Source organism: Daldinia vernicosa (genome assembly GCF_022497035.1).
Source record: "Daldinia vernicosa strain CBS 139.73 unplaced genomic scaffold F5Y00scaffold_34, whole genome shotgun sequence".
Taxonomy (NCBI): Eukaryota; Fungi; Ascomycota; class Sordariomycetes; order Xylariales; family Hypoxylaceae; genus Daldinia; species Daldinia vernicosa.
Window position 1 is genome coordinate 143533 of NW_025953950.1, and position 18704 is coordinate 162236.

The 18704-nt window shown below is 47.4% G+C and overlaps 6 protein-coding genes across 6 annotated transcripts; 4 read left to right on the forward strand and 2 right to left on the reverse strand.

Annotated features, from left to right (window-relative positions):
- Positions 1–619: 619 nt before the first annotated feature.
- On the forward strand, positions 620–1622 carry F5Y00DRAFT_271154 (uncharacterized protein; the record flags this gene model as incomplete). Its single annotated transcript, XM_048012743.1, has 1 exon — positions 620–1622. One exon carries the CDS (start codon positions 620–622, stop codon positions 1214–1216), a length of 597 nt encoding a protein of 198 aa, XP_047863343.1. The 3' UTR covers positions 1217–1622.
- On the reverse strand, positions 1621–3326 carry F5Y00DRAFT_118414 (uncharacterized protein). Its single transcript, XM_048004004.1, has 2 exons — positions 3005–3326; positions 1621–2864 (listed from the first exon to the last, which is right to left on the reverse strand). The coding sequence occupies exon 2, from the start codon at positions 2746–2748 to the stop codon at positions 1924–1926; it is 825 nt and encodes a 274-aa protein (XP_047863344.1). The 5' UTR covers positions 2749–2864; positions 3005–3326; the 3' UTR covers positions 1621–1923.
- On the forward strand, positions 3229–4971 carry F5Y00DRAFT_118395 (aldolase). Its single transcript, XM_048004003.1, has 3 exons — positions 3229–3611; positions 3669–4216; positions 4301–4971. Exons 2-3 carry the CDS (start codon positions 3765–3767, stop codon positions 4830–4832), a joined length of 984 nt encoding a protein of 327 aa, XP_047863345.1. The 5' UTR covers positions 3229–3611; positions 3669–3764; the 3' UTR covers positions 4833–4971.
- Positions 4972–5404: 433 nt separating this feature from the next.
- Positions 5405–9317, reverse strand: F5Y00DRAFT_253978 (FolC bifunctional protein; the record flags this gene model as incomplete). Its single annotated transcript, XM_048010115.1, has 4 exons — positions 5405–5474; positions 6630–7121; positions 7303–7509; positions 8134–9317. The coding sequence occupies 4 exons, from the start codon at positions 9315–9317 to the stop codon at positions 5405–5407; spliced, it is 1953 nt and encodes a 650-aa protein (XP_047863346.1).
- An 898-nt stretch (positions 9318–10215) lies between these two features.
- Positions 10216–12662, forward strand: F5Y00DRAFT_241405 (uncharacterized protein). Its single transcript, XM_048008371.1, has 2 exons — positions 10216–10660; positions 10853–12662. Exons 1-2 carry the CDS (start codon positions 10650–10652, stop codon positions 12186–12188), a joined length of 1347 nt encoding a protein of 448 aa, XP_047863347.1. The 5' UTR covers positions 10216–10649; the 3' UTR covers positions 12189–12662.
- A 720-nt stretch (positions 12663–13382) lies between these two features.
- Positions 13383–18672, forward strand: F5Y00DRAFT_118465 (cell division control protein). The gene is made up of 13 exons (XM_048004005.1): positions 13383–13702; positions 13775–13909; positions 13971–14000; positions 14066–14130; positions 14185–14623; positions 14685–15054; positions 15118–15623; positions 15686–16171; positions 16234–16380; positions 16435–16713; positions 16767–16977; positions 17027–17483; positions 17538–18672. Exons 1-13 carry the CDS (start codon positions 13517–13519, stop codon positions 18538–18540), a joined length of 4314 nt encoding a protein of 1437 aa, XP_047863348.1. The 5' UTR covers positions 13383–13516; the 3' UTR covers positions 18541–18672.
- Positions 18673–18704: the final 32 nt, after the last annotated feature.

Genomic DNA, 18704 nt, shown 5'->3' on the forward strand with positions numbered 1-18704 from the left:
GCTAATGCTGTTGACTGATATTCTAATGGAAACAAAAAAAGGCGTTACTGTGAGCTATATAAGGGAGGAAAAAGTAATAGGACTGGAGTAATTCAGCTGTGAGGCTATGCTATTACGCATTCTAAGAGATACTACTACCCAACTTGCATGTGTCCTACATGACGAGCCAATCCCCGCCGAGCAAGTAATCGGGAATATTGATGATAACTGGGTTGTACATAGACGCCTCAAGCCATGCCTGGGCTCTACAGGGTCCATAAAAGGAAACCAAATTCAAAGGCTCGGGGTTTCAATCTTCGAAAAACAGTTAAGTATTTCAAGAATGGAGAATAATTTCCCCCTGATTTCGTACCTAGGTAATATAAGGAAAACAAATGTAATGAAGTATAACGATATTGGTAGTTAATATCTGTATCAAGGTATATATCACTCCTAATATGTATAACTATACCTCCTTATACGTCGGTAAATGCCTTAGTGGATCAATGCCCATGGCGCCAGACCAATTAAAGCACGAACCCAAAAGACCCTATCTTCCGCCTTTCATCCCTTCATAGAAAATAAGAATAAACAGAAATTGATCGAAATAAGAGGTAGTAGATATACCCGTAAGATCAAAATGCCTTTATTCGCCGACCCAGCTATCTTCCCATCGTTCAACGAACTGCCATCTTCATCAACTCCTCCCGCGCCAACGGCAGACTGGTTCCTGCTAGCGCAGATCAAGGAAGACATGACGATCACGAAGCCCACGGCGATCGTCCGGGACAGGAGCGGAGCAGAATTCGCCGTCACCTTCGAAGACGGCGACCATCGCGGTCTCGGGCAAGGCGGGGTGCGCTTCCGGAAAGGCCACACGTTAGTTGTGCCGCGCGCGACGCGCACGGACCGCGGCGAGGGGAAAAAGCCTATCGTCCGCGTGCCGCCGGGGGAAGGGGCTGGTGTTAAAATCTTGCCCGCTGGCTTGGAACAGGTTTTTGAAATAGGGGCGGTTCTAGATGGAATTGAAGGGGCCGGACGGGGGAAGAGGTGTGCGGCGTGCGGCAAGGAGCAGGAGGAGGAGGAGGAGGAGGGAGCAGAGCATCTGTTAATGCGATGTACGGGATGTGGCGTTGTCGCGTACTGCAGCAAGGCTTGTCAGGTCCAGGGCTGGAGCGAATTAGGACACAAGGCGAATTGCAAGGTGATTCGGTCTATCAAGGAGATATGGTCGTGATATGGCGTGCCAGTGTCATTCGTGTTGTTGGCACTCTCGCCGGGTGGGACTGCGAGGTTACCGGTTACCTAGTGACTCAGGTTTACAGCTGGAGGCTTCATATATCTGAACAACAGATGGTCCTTCACCGCAAAACAAGCAACCCACTACGTGCAGCTGATGGTCTAATGGTAAAGTTCATCTTTCCATTACCGGAAGCGCAAACCACGGAAAGCGGGTTTGCCATGTTGTAACTAAGCCCTGAACTGCCATCCCATATTTGTGAGAACACCACATATTTGTGAGAACACACCACAGTTTGAAGGATTGGAGGGGCGGTTCAACAGCGGACTTTTTTTTTTTTCTTTTTTTTTTTTTTTTTTTTTTTTTCCCCTTTTCTTCTGAGGATTTCTTCTTATGGGTTTTTTTTGGTTTTTTTTTTTACTATGTCATTCTCGAATTTAATCATTGGGGAACGAAAACCGTCGGACAGCACTCGGATGACAAGTTTGAGAAGATAAAACCAACACTTTTTTTATTCACGACTATTGCGTAAGTTATCATCATCTGAACGCTCTAGCACTAGCTAATGCCCTAGCAATGTAGACATCGAGATAAATTAAATAGAGAGATATCCGACTAGATGGAATATAATAAATTCTCAAGTATCGATTGTCATTGACTATAGACACAACATCTCGGGAGTAAGTGGAGGATGTGACAGGGTCTTAACTACTATTCACAATCGCCGCATCCCGAATAGAATACATGATATCCGTCCTCATCGTGTACTTGATCCCATCCAAGACATCATCCCCCGCATGATACAGCCTCCGGTGCTGAAAGATCAGGACCCGACCAGCTTTAGGGTTGACATCAACTTTCCGCTTTCCGTTAGACGATAGAAAAGACGTCGCACCGCCAACTAGATCAGCCGCGTCTCCAACCTCCTGCTTCGAGTCGTTCAGGTATAGGTGTAAGGTATGATGCGTGCGCACCGACTTCCCATCTTCTCCGGTCTCGCCGTAAGGAGAGTCGCAATGCGGCCTGAAAAACTGGCCCTGGCCGTACTTCAGAAAGCGCATGCGCTTGTTGAGGCGCTGGAAATCCCACACCGTTCCCTTCGGCAGCTCGGATGTCAGAAGCGTGTCTTTGATCTCCGGGACTTGCTCTAGACGTGCCCAGAGACGGTTGACGATGTCCTGCTGGTCCCAGATGATGCGATCGCTGTTGCGATACTCTAACACCTCAGTCTCGTATCCGTCGCCAACATTGACGAGCGCAGGTGCCCAGGGAGACCCGTTTATCTTGTTTTTATTCTTGGGAGACACACTGGCTTCGGCCAGCTCGATGAGCTTTGCGCATTCAGACGGGCTGAGAACATGTTCTAGCACCACAGCGTACAGACCCTTATACTCCGTCAGCACGGTATCGGCGAAGTCTATCTTTTTGAAAGTGATTGGCTGCGCATCGTGCGGCTCCGACTTTAGGAAGTCATCCGGGATGGGGATATCATTGGATTCGTAGGATGTTTTGACGGGTAACTTATACATCTTGATACCGTGTTTGTGATGGTATGGAATACGCGTAAATGATTGGTTAAAACGTGTTTACAGAGAAACTCGGAATTTGTAACTTAACAATGACCTGTCCAATATCACCAATACCTCTGGTAGTTATGGTGTCAAGATTACTCTCAAAGAGATGAATGATATGAAAACAAGTAAGAAACTTCTCAAGAAGTAGAATAGAAGTATTTAACCTTGAAATACTCTTGTTTAATAACTAAAAGGATGCCTAATTTCTCACATCTGAGCAAAAGCTATGACCCTATAAATTTTGTATTGGGGGCTAAAATTGAAAACGCCCTACGGCTTTGGGATCAACAGTCTAGGCCTTGAAGGAGGCGATCATTTCTCCCTCGGTATATCAAGTAAATAGAAAAACTATCCTCATAGGTGAAAAGTTTGAGGTTCGGGATGGAGATGGTGGGATGTTAAGTCAGCCCTCGCTGTAAGAACTAGCAGGGGGTATTAGTGGAATTATCAGCTTTAGGCCAGGCAGACAGCATAAAACAGCAGATATTCATTCCGTTAAGAAATGGCCCCGGGAGAATAACATAACTAAGACTATTCGAGATATCGGAGAGGTGTAAAGCAATGATAGGTTCGCAGGTATAGACTACCCCGTATTGTCACAGCCAATTATATCCAATGACACTAGTCGGCCTACGGATGACGAGAGACTAGAAAGGGGGCTCTAAAGCTATACTCGAACCCCCATTCGCTCGCCCGAAAAAGCCGATCGCTATAGACTCTACCGAACTACCGGCGCGTCCTGACAATGCTAACTCGACCCCGCGTCGTTCGTCTAATTTATAGGAGTGACTGTCTGCCGTGATAGTTTAATAAGAAAAGTACCAAGAAAGCTTACGTGAAGAAGTCAAAGCAACTAACTAAGAAAAATCTCAAAGTGTGATTACCTAGGTAGTTATAACAGTTATAACTACCTAACTAGCGAAGAAACGACAAAGACTCGCTCGGCATACGCAAAGCTCAAATCCACAAAAATGGCTACCCCTCCCCCACATGGAATATACGTCCCCGTGCCGACCTTCTTCGTGAGCAAGAAGGCGGCCAACTACGACCCCGTCGCGGCACCGGTCGACGTTGCCACGCAGATTACGCACTCGCTGTATCTGGCGCGATCGGGAATCAGGGGATTGGTGATTCTGGGTAGTACGGGAGAAGCGATACATCTCACGAACAAGGAGCGCTTCGAGGTCTTGTCCGGTGTCAGGAAAGCGTTCGAGAACGAGGGCTTCAAGGACTACCCCATCATCGCCGGCACTGCGACGCAAAACGTCGAAGAGACGGTCGAGCAGCTGAAGGGCGCCGAGGAAGCCGGCGCGCAGTACGGTCTCACTCTGGTCCCGGGATACTTCGCCGGAGCCAGCACGCAGGAGGGTATCATCAGGTGGTTTACTGCCGTGGCTGACCGGAGCCCTATACCCATCTTAATGTGAGTTTTCTTCCCTCGGCTATTGCTATAATCGACAAGCGTCGGGGGGTATGGATACTAATAGAGGGGGCGTCGGGTATACAGATACCACTACCCAGGCGTCTCAAACAACGTCAAGGTCGTCCCGGCTACGTTCGAAACCCTGTCTAAGCATCCCAACATTGTTGGCTGCAAGCTCTCGCACGGCGACGTATCATATCACACGCAAATCGCATCCAACCCCTCCATCGACCACTCCAAATTCGCTACTTTCACGGGACTCGGTCAGCAATTGCTCCCAGTCGTGACCATTGGTGCCGCGGGTGCTATCGACGGCTGTGCGGGATTCTTCCCCAAGAGCGTGGTGCGCCTATACGATCTGTCGGTGAAGAGCCAACCCACGGACGACGAGGTCCGCCAGCGCCGCCTCCTGCAGTTCAAGATCAGTGCTGTGGAGGAGCTGGTCGCCAAGTTTGGTACCGTTGGCATCAAAGAAGCTATTAGCAGGCTGCGCAAGCTAGGTGATCCCGACGGCACGCGATTGCCCTTGTTCGGCGGCATCCCCGGTGGCGATGCCGAGTGGGCTAAGTGGCAGACGCTGATCGATGCGCTGGAGGAGGAAGAGCTGAGGCTGTGAGTCCTGGTGTCAAAAGGTCCACTGGGGTAATGGCCTGTTGGCAATAATCACGAAAAGTGGACGATCGGGTCCGTTAACTAAGTACCTAAGGCTAGATTGTTAAAATAGCCATTCAAAATGTAAATACCGTACCGTACCTTACCTTAGGATATATCAGATAAGACCTAGGAGGCCGATAATACGAGGTACTTAAGTGTAAATATCTGATGTCTCGGTTTAATTATGATGCCGTTCAGCGTGTGATTACGCCTTCGGGGATTAAATGGACAAATTCGGATCCGACGCGTCGATAGTAAAGCTGCCATCATTAGCTACATAAACTCCCTCATGAAATAAACAGTATTAAAAATGGAGACACCCGTCGTTTATTAGTTTACTACATGTTTACTTCTCAACCGCCTTTACCGCGGCCAGTCTCAATCCCGTAGTAATTCGAAGCAATGGCCGAGACAAGTAACCCGGCCCCGGGCGTCGCCCCGAGTGTCTCGCGCGTTACATTAACGGTCTCGGGACTGCAAATCGATGTCTACGGGTTAACGGAACTGCCCGCAGCTGCGGTCAAGGTGTCGTGTCTATGGCTGCACCACGGACGACTGCGAAAAAAGGAGGATATGGCTCCTTTCGCAAACCGAGTTCTCTCCGCTTACCACGAGAAAGCAGAGCCTGCGCGCGGATTAATCGCCGTCGCGCTTGACCAAAGAAATCACGGTTCGCGACTCGTTGATAAGCGAGCGAATGGGTCCTGGGTTGACGGGAATGAGACTCAGTACGTGACACCAGGAAACTAGACATGATTTCGGCAGTATCATTTGTTTTTACTACTTGGAATCATGTGGGAACTTTGGGTCGAGGTTCGCTAACTCCCGTGTTTATGTAGCGCCCAAGATATGTTTGGCTTCGTCACGGGTACCGTCGTGGACACGATAAATCTGATGGATCTACTTGAGAGCCACCTTTTCGGCGGTGATGCTCATATACTAAGTAACGGCGGGAGAAGGCGTATTGACCACAATATGGTTCTTGGTATCAGCTTAGGGGGCCACAGCGCGTGGCAGCTTTTGTTCGCAGACCCTCGAGTTACAGCGGGAGTTATAGTGATCGGATGCCCCGATTATATGGGTAAGTGAACCTCAACTCCGCTCCGATAAAAGGGAAACGGGATATTCGCCGGAAGGTGAGGTAAGTATCGTGACATCGATACTGACCATCGACAGTCCTCTTAAAAGATCGTGCGCGACTATCGCAGCTCCAGACCTTTAACGAGTCAGATTACGGTGCTTCTTTCATCGGCAGCAAGGACTTTCCAGAGGCCCTGGTAAACGCCTGCAAGAAATATGACCCCAAGGGCATCTTGTTCGGGACCGATGAAATTACGCTGCCTACTACAGCGGAAGAACAGCAAAGACTGCGTCCTCTGCTCGAGTCTAGAGTTTCAGGGAAGAGATTCCAAATTCTTTCCGGAGGGGCGGATAAACTCGTGCCATATAGCATGGGTGAACCATTCATCCGATTCTTCAAGACTGCGACCAATAGCTGGTATAAAGACGGCGGAGTTTATGTAGAGAACAATGTTTATCCGACTGCCGGCCACGAATTTAGCGCTGAAATGAGAAGTGATGCCGTACGGTTTATTCTTGATAGCGTAGCTTTAGCTAATAAGTAGGAAAATCACCCTTCTAAGATTGGGTTAAGTCGTGGATGTAAGTTGGCCTTGCAACTCAAGTGCTCAGATGTTGAGACCATGGATGGGCAACTCCTTCGAGGAGACACTCCTCCCCCTCTTTGCTTGAAGCTGACTGTACGCCACTGCGAATCCGATCGTCTTCGTTAAGGAAGAGTGTTTGGGGTACGCCCCATGGGTTTCTTTTCCTGCGCTTACCAGCCAGAAGCTCACCTTTTCCATGAGGGTCCTCTTTCCACTGGGTAATTGCTTCAACGATACCTTTGATAGCAGCTTCATTTGTTCCATCGACCATACCAGGCGGATCCACGCCGACGAAATTAGTTCGGTCCAGTGGAAATCCAATAGCACCGCAATGGCAGTCGACCAGACGCTCACGTTTAAAAGCGTGGCTAACTATGGTCATTGTCGCAGGCCACGTTCCGTAGCCAGACCAGAATTTGGTGAGAGAGAATAAGACGTTGTAATAAGAATCCAACGCTCGCTCTTCGCTGTGTAGCCGGTCTACAGTTTCATCTTCGGTGAGAATCCCAAAGAAACCATTGGCGATAGCTAGATTCATATAACTGCTAGCTTCGGATATGTGTGTTTCTTTTCGCGTGGGCCCGCTAAAGAAATACGGAGTCAGCATTAGATTCGCCTTTCCCCTTGGGCCCAACAAGATCAACATAGTTGAGAAATACAACCCCCTGGGTAAGACTGATGCGATAAAACGTTTACGCCAAATTAAGAGTTTTTGAGACTCATAGGATGGCCGTACTTAGACTAAGTAATTCGAAATAACCTCACCCGGAAAACGTTAAGACGGAGTTCTGGTTCTCTTTCAAGGCCTGCAGTCCGGCCTTGATATGCTCGATGAAAGTTGGTGTTTCGCCTTTTTGAAATTCGGCGATGAGCCATTCATTTTCGTCATGGCCTCGTGCGGGACCACCAAGCCAGATTCCATGGCAGCATACGATGATTAAATGTTTGGGCTGTTTGGGGGACATCGCGTGGCTTATGGTGACTGTGCGTTTGTTATTCGAGCTACAGTCGAGAAAGATGGCGTCGGGATTTGGTGTCTTGATGGGTGACTGGCTGCCTATGTGCATACATGATATGCAATTATAAGATCTCGCTTTAACTCACCGTAAAATGTATCGTGGAACTTGCTTTAGGAGTTACTATCGGACACTCGATCGCCCCGGTTAGTGTATGCATCAAGGACGGTAAATGTCCTGAACCGTCCCTTAGACAGGGCTGGATTTTCCAATTTTTTACTAGCCGGTAAATAATCTAAGAGTTAGGAAGAGTTAATCATCTCCATTCTTAATTGTAGCTTGACTAGGTACCTAACGAACTGTAGTTTACAACGTCTCTAACGAGATCATTGTAAGTTTCGCATAGATATTATCCTGGACCTGTCTATCCACATAAATGTTCTAGAGTTTAATCGAGGGAGCAATTCTTGAGTTACATTATTCATCATATTTGCTTGATTTGCCGCATTGGCGCATCGACTTTGGGATAAGCTGGAAGTTGACGAGAGATTATCCCGGTTTTATGATGTGAATATTGATTTCCGGATATTATAGGCACTTCTACAGTCCAATGGACCTGAGCTGCTTGAATATGTCAGACACTAGATAGAGACTTCCTGCAATAACAAGCGGTCCTTCGTTCGCGGTCTGACTTGCCCACTCGAGGGCCGAGCGTACATTTGTAGATGCGTCGAACTGTGACGAAATTGCAACACCACATTTGCTCGCGGTGTCAAGCAGATCTGTCGAGCTTGTAGGCTGGACCCATGGCATCTGGTCAACAGGGCCGAACTCGACTGCTGCTATGGAATCACCGTCGCGTAGTATCAGTTTCAGCATTTCCGATATGTCTTTTCCTCGGGTAGCAGCGAGTACCCAGGTGACCGGTTTGTTTTGGGACCGTAGGTGTTTTTGAACAAAACCGGAGAGTGCTTCCGCGGACTGAGGATTGTGAGCCCCATCAAGTAAAATATTACCCTTTCTGTTTGTGATCTTTTCAAGGCTCACCCACTGCAATCTGCCTGGCCATACAACATTCCGTGCAGCAGAAACGAGGCTATCTATAGAGATAGCATGTTGCGGAAATGCGAGTCTGAAGGCTTCATATACACATGCCAGATTTTGTCGTTGATGTGGTTCGAGGGTATCTCGTAACTTGTTCACGAGCTCATTGGATTCGGCATCCGCGAAAATAATGCTGCTACCTGTCTCTTCGGCATGCTTCTGTAGAGCATCTAGAACAGACTTCGAATTGCTGCCATCAACAACACAAGGGACATCTTCCCTCATGATGCCTGCCTTTTGACGAGCAATCTCCTCGATAGTATTACCCAGAAACGATTGGTGGTCGAGACCTATCTTGGAAATGACGGTGACACACTTGTGTTTTAACACGTTTGTAGCGTCAAGAGTTCCGCCTAACCCTACTTCGATTATGCCAAACTCGACCTTCTCAGATTCGAATATCTCAAAGGCTGTGGCCGTGAGGAGCTCGAACTCGCTAGCGCCAATCTTCTGCTCTGTGTTTCTTCTCTTGACCAAATCTTCGAAGTGCTTGAACTTGCTCTCAGACACGATGCTATCATTAATAGTAATACAATCCCGGGGGTCTATGAGATGAGGCGAGGTAAATCTACCACATGAGATCTGATTGGCGCGCAACATGGCAGTTAGGTATGCGCATATCGAACCCTTGCCATTTGTTCCAGCAACATGAATGGCTTTCCATGTCTGTGGGGTCTGCTTGAGTAGAGCACTGATTCGTGCTAACCCAAGGTTCACCATGATGCTGGATGTTGACGAGATAGAGGTTGGCTTGGCATGTGTAATTAGATCAAGTGTAAAAAAGCCTTGGGCGAAATAAATCACCTAACATATCCTTAAGATCTATAATATCTGTTACGGGTTAAAAACACTTTGAGATATGAGTCATGTGCCGTAGTATTGTATATATGGTGAGAATGATGACCGAGAAGTTGACGGCGCAACAGAATGGGCAGGTCTCAGCCTGTCGATTTTGATACTTTTGTTATTGTACGGAAGTCCCCATCAAAAGTTTTGTCCATAGGCCATCCCCTGTCAGCTTTGACCAGCTTTGACAGGGCTTGGCAACAGCTGTAGGCATATACTATCCATATTACACTATTTTCACTTACACATAATAACTCGCAATCTTGTTTTAAATAATAAAAATTATAAGGGCGTATAAAGCATTTATTGACCTTGTAAAAGATCTAATTTCAATATTTAAATTGGCATATTGAAGCTAAGATTGAATATGTTGTAAAAGGTAAATGTTTATATATATTCATAATCTTGGCTGCCATATGGTGTCAGGTTTTAAACAGCTGTAACAAAAGCTGTCAGGTGGTACATACGGACAAAACTTTTGATGGGGACTTCCGTAGATACTTCAATGCTTGGCGTGTTAATTGGTATCGATAGCAGGGATTAAGGTTCGTTAGGTAGCGTAGAGATATACCTACGGTACATATCTGAATGAGACTACGTATGTATGTACATACGTACATATACACGAAAATAGAGTTAGTGCAGTACTTAACCTACCTAGGTCTAGATTGCTCGCATGAACTAACGCACTAATGCACGCACAAACGCACCGTCCACTTAAGGGTCGGAGAGCAACCTGTCGCATCTCCCGTCTCTTGACAACCAAAGACAACCCGGGCATTCTTTTCAACTTTCCCAGTCATCTTTTTGTTTTCACTCCACAGAACAAGTCAATCCCGTCGACCCCACGGAGCAAGTGAAAGTTAACCTTGCACCTTGCACGTCCCCATTGCAATCCCCGTTGCAATCGACGTTTCTCAACATTGTGCATTGTTGCGCATCATTCATATTCTATCAATTCCCCGTTTTTGATTTCCCATCAACTTTCCGATCAATTTTCTACACGCCATACACTCGTCGCTGACGACGCGACAGTGTTTCTACCTTTTTATTTCCGCCTTTCAATACCCTTTTACATCTACTACGTTCGTTTACCACGTTCGTTTAGTTGCTCATCAGCCTCGTCCACAACTCAGGTTTATCCTGTCCTGATTTGCCTGTTGACTTACTTGCCTGCTGCCACACGCGCATCAGCTAATATCAAAAATGGGTCTACCGTAAGTTTATTGTCGCAACGCGTTCACCTTCACCTACGCATACTTGGATTATCACAAACAACGCCTATGACGTTTTTATTACCTATCTGTATTATATTGCTACCTCTCTTTTCTTTATTCGTACCTATGTTTTGTATGTTTGTATGCATAAACTACAACTATCGCATTTATCGCTAACTCTTTCACTATTAGATTATGGGTTGAGCCTGACGAGTCTGGCTCTCGCGCAAAAACAGCACCGAAATCCTCTGCTGATCCCGCAACTGGCCGATCTCCAATTCGCCGTTCAACTTCACCGCGTCGTGCCGCTAGGGCCAGAACCGATGACCGCATTGCCCGACGCAATCGAGCACGTGAATATCGAGCTCAGCGTCTTGGCATACTCATGTCGCAGCAAGACAATAGTGCCGAAGACGAATTGAACCTCCACTTCAGTGGCCCAGTTGCTATTCCTGAGAGTGTCTCTAACCCCTTTCGCGTTGTCGCCGCACCACAGGAACTACGCGCCCCGGATTCTGAGATTCCTACCAACGTAGCTAATTTCTTGCGCTCTAGCCGCTCTGGTCGCCTTGTCTATGCTCCTCATCTTACTCGGGGAGGTGATGCTTCTCAAGAAGAAGATGATGATAACGATGAACTCCCTGTTCTTGAGGAAGATGATGCCCCTAATTCTAGTCGATTCGGAAATACTCAATCTACTCGAAACCTTCGCTCTAACGGAGGTGATAATGATACATCTCCAACCGATTCTGATGACTGGCGGCATTCTCCACGCAGGGAATATCGCTTTCGAACCCGTTCTCGACGAATCTCGCCCACAACGAGATTACGTCAGGTTATAGATCACTATGGACATCTCAGAGAAGAACATAGAGAGATTGAATCGACTCGGGACCGCGCACCCGCTAATCTTGCTAATGTTCTTGATCCACCTGGTTCGAGCATGGATCAACACATTCATACAGCATTGCAAGAGATGAGCGACCGTAGACGCCGATCTGGTGCTGATCGACGTCGAGCACACCGGGTTAGGTATGTTGATGGATTGGGTGATCGAGACCGCAGTCTAAGCCCGGAAGGGGATGGGGTTTGGTCTGTCCTACAGTCGACTTTGACCGTCGACCCTCACCCACCTAGTGTTGGTTCCTCGTTTGCCTCTACTACGGCTTCGACTATAGCGTCTCTAAATCCTACTGTTCCTTCATCTCGAACCTCCATTACCAGTCCGACCGAGGAGATCGAACCCCCTTGCGACCCTGTCGGCGAGCCAGAAACCACTACCGAAGGTAGTGGTTCTGATGTCCAAGGTACGGACCGTTCTAGGCAACCGACACCTCATGGGAGGCGATCATATGCAGCAGTTGCTGCTGACACAATCTCCGGTATAGGAATTTCATCTGACGATCCCGAATGGCTTTCGGGTATGCATCGCATTGTCAGCGGGCTTGCATCTAGACAGGATATTCCAGATGAATGGTGGGAACAGGCTGGCCTCAGTCGTTCGATGTCGTTAGGATGGCCCCTTTAAAATTTGAAAAGGACAAAGGGATGGTTAGGAGTTTTCCAGAACGATGCGCGGTCCCGGTTAGCGAAAGAATGAGAAACTAGGGGTTTTAGGGGTTTGCATTGTGTTGTCATTTTTGACCTGGACTTTTGGCGTTGCAGGAAAAAAAAAGGATATGCGTTATGGCGCGAGGATATCGATGGACTCTACTCGAGCCGGGCCAGCCTGAAGTTATATGATTGGCGTTGTATTATACTTGTATGAAGGTGTTATATGTCCATTGAGACCAAGGAAGGCAAGGGGAACGAAGGAGTTATAACTAGGTTGTAACCAAGCTTGTCACAATATGGGAGTAAGGGTTCCATTGTGGCAGCTTATACGTAGCCCATGAACTATGAGAGTGATTCTATCGTTCACTACATTGTACGCATGACTGGAGAATTTGATGTTTTTCCGGAAGCTATACAGTTTATATACGGCTTATGTTAGGTACCTCCTAACCTACCTACGTGTGTTATGTTTGTTCTCTATGTTGTATTACACACTTTTCTTACTAGCAGTCCTACCTACTTGGGTGTAATAGTTGATACCACACGTGGTTAGTGGCCGAGCTGGCGTCACATATTCCGTTTAGGTATGTACTGGGGTTTTTTGTCTCATGGCAACCTGCAGTAGCCGCTCATTCTAATTCCCCGCCGGACCAGTAAAGTGGCTCTTCCAGCTGTGCCTGAATGCACCTTATCCCGGAAGGCACAATAATCAATTTATTAGCACCAAACCAGTACCAAATCGGTACTAAATCAGTACTAGACCAGTATTGAGCTATCCTTTATAGCGCTTAGCCAATTAAGCTGGAGCCTCTTGAAACATTCCAGGAACAGCAAAGGAAAAGCAACCTGAAGCTATCATTGGGCGCCTAAATTCTTTCCCACACAAATACCACAAATACAACACATGCACTTCTCTTCCTCCCCCACATTTGGGAATCCAAATTTTGGGGAATTTCATGGCAACGAAGCTTCCTCAGCCCTAGTTAAACACCCCCGACCTCGACCTGGTCTAGTCCAACTTGACCTGACCTGATCCGACCACCCTCTCCCTTTTAAGTAAATATTAGTTCGACTGCTGCCGAGTCCGATACTTGCCTAACGATCGACGGGTCCGTGCTTCAAGAGTATATCGTCCTAACGTTGGTGGGAGAACATAGTGTTTAGCTGGAATGTGAAAAACAACTTGGGTCTGCACCGCCGACGACGTGTGCCACCTCTTAACACTTTCCTCTCTCGATAGATCTCGACGGGCGGTTCTTCTTAAGTCAACTAGAGGGGAAATAACCTGTAGACCGCCTGGTCATGGCGCCTAGCTCCGGACACGCCCCTCACCCCTCCAATGGTTCCTCCTCGAGCGACCGACGTTACAGTCCTGCAAACGGGAAGGCTGCCGTAATAGCAAGCAGACATGATAGGACTCCCAATACCCCGAGAAAGGAGGCTAGTAGACGCGAGGCAGCTTTACAAGATCCGGGGTTAAGAGACTACGTACGTGCATCGTCTATACCTCAACAGTAGGGTTGCACGTGCTTCATATCAGACTGACTGGGTTCGTTATAGCGACTAGGAGAATGTCTAGGCAAGGGAGCATTCGGCTCCGTATACAAGGCAATCCATTGGGGTACTGGCGAAGCTGTTGCTGTAAAGCAAATCAAATTGGTGAATTTGCCAAAGAGCGAGCTTCGAATGATCGAGGTATGTCGGCATCATGAAAATATGCATTTAATAGGGGTTGAGCTGAGCTGATGTGATGAAGGCTGAAATCGACCTCTTAAAAAACTTAAACGTAAGTGACCCCTATTCTCGGACGGTAGGTTTTATGACTCTACCCCGTATACTCACAATTTCTAGCATGACAATATTGTCAAGTACATTGGGTTTGTCAAATCGGCGGACTGTCTCAATATTATATTAGAGTAGGTTACCTTCCTAGATGCAGTATGGTGTTTCGGATGCTGACCGGATGCCAGATATTGCGAGAATGGATCTTTGCATTCGATATGCAAGGCGTACGGGAAATTCCCGGAGAATCTAGTTGGGGTTTATATGACCCAGGTTCTTCAAGGTCTTCAGTATCTACATGATCAAGGTGTGATACATAGAGATATCAAGGGAGCTAACATCCTGACGACCAAGGATGGTAAGGTAAAGCTCGCAGACTTTGGTGTCTCTACCAGCACAGTCGCCGGACCCGATAAGGAGGCTCAAGTAGTGGGAACGCCATACTGGATGGCTCCTGAGATAATTGAGCTATCCGGTGCCACGCCGGCGTCTGATATCTGGAGTTTGGGTTGCACCGTTATTGAGCTATTATCCGGTAAACCTCCATATCACCATCTGCAAGCCATGCCTGCTCTGTTTGCCATTGTTAACGATGACCACCCACCACTCCCCGAGGGCGTATCTTCGGTCTGTAGTCCTGCCAGTATTGGCCTTATATTCTTAAGAGTTGAGACTGACTGTGGATTAGGCTGCGCGTGATTTTCTAATTCAATGCTTCCAGAAGGATCCCAATTTACGTGTTTCCGCAAGGAAATTACTGAAGCACAATTGGATTGTAGGTTGTCGGCGGAGTGATGCGCCTGTAGCCAAAGCCCCAGGAAATTTCAGTCAAGCCGTCGAAGAAGTCAAGCAGTGGAATAAAGCCCTCACCTCTTCCGAAACCAATCTCAGAGTTTCAGCAGGGTCCGATTCAGCTTTTCCTTTTCACCACGGCCTTCAAACTTCACGATTCTCATCCCAAGAGCAACCTAGATCGAATGTGCCCACTCCAGCAAAGGCGCCTTTTGTATTAAAACCAAGACCCACTGCCGAGGATTTCCGTTCTCCTGAACTTGCGGGTACGTATTTATGCATAGTTCAGTAAATATATTAGGCTACGTCGTAACTAACACTTTCTTCAGATGATGATAACTGGGATGACGATTTTGCGACTGCAATCTCACCCAGTGCCCTAAAGCTCCCCCATGTCAAACCTCAGGACCACTTCGGTGGTATGCTTTCGGCTGACCGTCTAAAAGCTTTCGCATCTATTGACAATTCGCGCGATTTTTCTACTACTTGGGAGAATGATTTTGATGGGGACCTTCTAACAACGATACATAAGTTACAATCAGTTCAAGAAGAGGATCCGCAGGAGAGGACGATTCGTCCCAATTGGAAGTTCCCGGAGAAGTTCGAGAAGATAGCAGAATCAAAACCGCAGCCACCGAAATCATCCCCTCGCAAGCGAACAGGAAGTGGTCATCATCAAAGGCAGAAGTCCCAACCTAAAAGTCAGCTTGGCAACAAATTCGAACTACCCTCCCGACCCGATGTATTATACAGAGAACAGACGACGGAGGACTATTCGGATATCTTTGACGACAACGAAAGTGTCTTCAACCAACGATTAGGCCTATCCAAGAAGGTACGTATATGTATTCAGTCATAGCCATCCCATTCTACCCCATCGCTCACCAAATGTTGCAGCCTGATGCTCCCCAATTATTTCACCCCTCAGATCTCACCAGTTTGCCGCGGTCTATGCAGTCGCCCGTGGCGAGTAGCATAAGGAGGCCAGCTTCAGCGCGACCTTCGGCTCTTCCCGACCGACCGTTTCAAAGGTCTAAATCATCTATTGAAATCCAAAAGTTTGCGGAGGACGAAGAAGACGAAGACTTCTCTGATATATTTGGCCTTGCTGACAACTTGACCGAGAAGGAGGAAAGTGATAAAGGTTCCGAGGACGGTAATCTTATGGTATTATCCCGACTTTCCAACAACTCTTGGTTAGGTGACGACGAGGACGAGGACGATCCATTCGCGTCTATGGATCCAGATTGGGATGAGATGGACTTGGAAGCCAATATTGCGCGTGACCGCCACGCCAGACTCGCTGAAAAGATCGAAGAGCTTGTCCGCTCTCTTAAGACGACCGAGGGCGAGGACAAGTTACTCGAACTTTCAATGGATCTGGTTAGTATCTGATATTGACCTTCCATTTGATCTATAGTTTGGCCGCTAACACTCAACTCTAGCTGGGATTACTTTGGGAAAATAATACTGAAGTTAAAACCCTAATTATCAGCGCTCACGGATTACTACCAATTCTCGAGATTCTTGACCTCTGTACCATGAAGAGCAGACAGCAATTGATCCTACAATTATTGCAAGTTGTCAACACGGTGCGTATACCTAGGATTTATGTGCGACGTTTCCTTTGACTGACTATTTGCTAGATTATCCTGGATGACGTAGAACTTCAAGAGAACCTATGTTTCGTTGGCGGGATCCCGATCATCACTAAGTTTGCAGCTCGGCAGTACTCGAACGAGATTCGGTTAGAAGCTGCAGCGTTTGTAAGACAGATGTACCAAACATCCACCCTTACACTGCAGATGTTTGTTAGCGCTGGTGGTCTCAACGTCCTTGTCGAATTCTTAGATGAGGATTACGATAGCGCGAGAGACTTGGTACTTATCGGTGTGAACGGTGTTTGGAACGTCTTCGAGCTTCAAGTTTGTTACCGTCAACCTTGTGATACATAACTTTCTATTGACACTTTTCCCAGGGTCCTACTCCGAAAAACGACTTTTGCCGAATATTTTCGAGAAGCAAAATCCTCGACCCGTTAGCCCTTGTACTCCACCGCGTTCTTGACGAAGACGTCGAGAACGAACTAACGGAACTAATTGAAGGACGTATCGTCAATATATTCTACTTGTTCTCTCAAGCCGAGAACTTCGTCAAAGAGATGGTGGCTGACCGGCAAGTGTTGAAGAGTAAGCCTCTCCGAGTCAATACTGGTGGTTTAAGCTGACATACAACCAGGCGTTTTGAAGGATCTTCGACGCATGACACCTGCGCATCAAATTACGATGCTAAAGTTCATTAAGAACCTATCTATGCTCTCAACAACCCTCGATGCTCTCCATTCAGCGGACGCCATTGACTTTCTCATTGAGTTACTCAGTGGTAGTATGAAAAGAGGACATCCCCATTTCCGCGAGATCTCTAATCAAGTGCTCAATACGATGTTCAATCTCTGTCGCTTAAGCAAGGACCGTCAAGAATACGCCGCTGTAAATGGAATAATCCCCTTATTATTGAAGATTATGAAAACAGATCGGCCCCCGAAGGAATTTGCGTTGCCGATCCTATGCGATATGGCCCATTCGGGAAGTAAGGGGCGGCGGTTCTTATGGCAAAACAAAGGCCTTGACTTCTATGTCTCGCTCATATCAGATCAATACTGGCAGGTCACGGCATTGGATGCTATTTATGTTTGGTAGGCAACTTTCGGATTTGAGTAAATGCTGGGAACGTGCTAACGAGTTCAAAGGTTGCAAGAAGAGACGGCAAAAGTTGAAGGCCACCTCCTGAACTGCCAATTTCCCGAGGCGATTCTATCCTGCTTTAATACCCAAAAGACGAATGCTTTTGATCCTAATCTTTTAGAACCTTTATTGAAGCTCCTCCGATTGTCACCATCTTTAGCCGCGTCGTTGGGCAAATCAGAGATGTACGCCGGGATTGAACAAAAACTCTCGCAAAAGAAAGCCGTCGTACGCCTGAATCTTCTTCGTCTTGTTCGGAATATACTAGAGGCACGAGAAACCGATTACTTTACAAACTTGAAAGATAAACAGCTCCGACACTTACTTGAATCAATCAAAATCCTGGCCGAGAAGGACTCTGCCGTGCTTGTGCGAAACCTAGCATCCGATCTCGTGGTTTCCCACATAGATCCTAATTCGGATCAACTCGCGCCACCCCTATCTGCCTCAACAGCATCAACCGGATCAAATCGTGTACGGTCTGGGAGGCGCATATATACGCCTCCATCCCTCCATTCCTCTTCCTCGGTACCGCTTACACCAACACATGCGTCTCGTCAGTCCCAATCCAGCGCATTTATCGAAGTAGCATCGAGTCCTAAGCGCTCGGGTGTATCACTAGCTCAAGAACGTGATCCTCTTGCATACCGTCCTAGGAGCAAAGACGGCATTTCGGGTATCCCTATCAGTTCTCCTCGTAGACTGAGTGATATTCAAGCTGGTAGTGGTTCTTCCGGTGGCAAGAGTAGATTGCCAAGAAACGCGGGCTTGTACGCGCCACGGCCTAGCCTTAGCGCTTCTGGAATCGGTTCTCGGAGCGAAGGCATTATATCGAACAAAGAAAATATTGGAAGCACTACAGATGACTTTACTCGATCTACAAGGAGGGCTTCGCCGCCGGAATCTAATGGTATGCGCACGGGAAGCGTTTCTTCAACTTCCTCATCTGTGTCTGGGTCAGGAAGACCAAAGAGAAGCCGGGCGCCGAGTGAGGGGAAGCAGAAATAGAGCGCATAATATCGCCTCATCAATTGATGACTTAGATACTTAAAAGTACATAAGTGGCTTTATACGGGTCAATACCAGCCCGTCGAAGTCTAACGAAGAGCCGTATACGAGGTTTATGGAAATGATGAAAATATCGCATTTGTTTCTTCTACTTTTATAGAAGG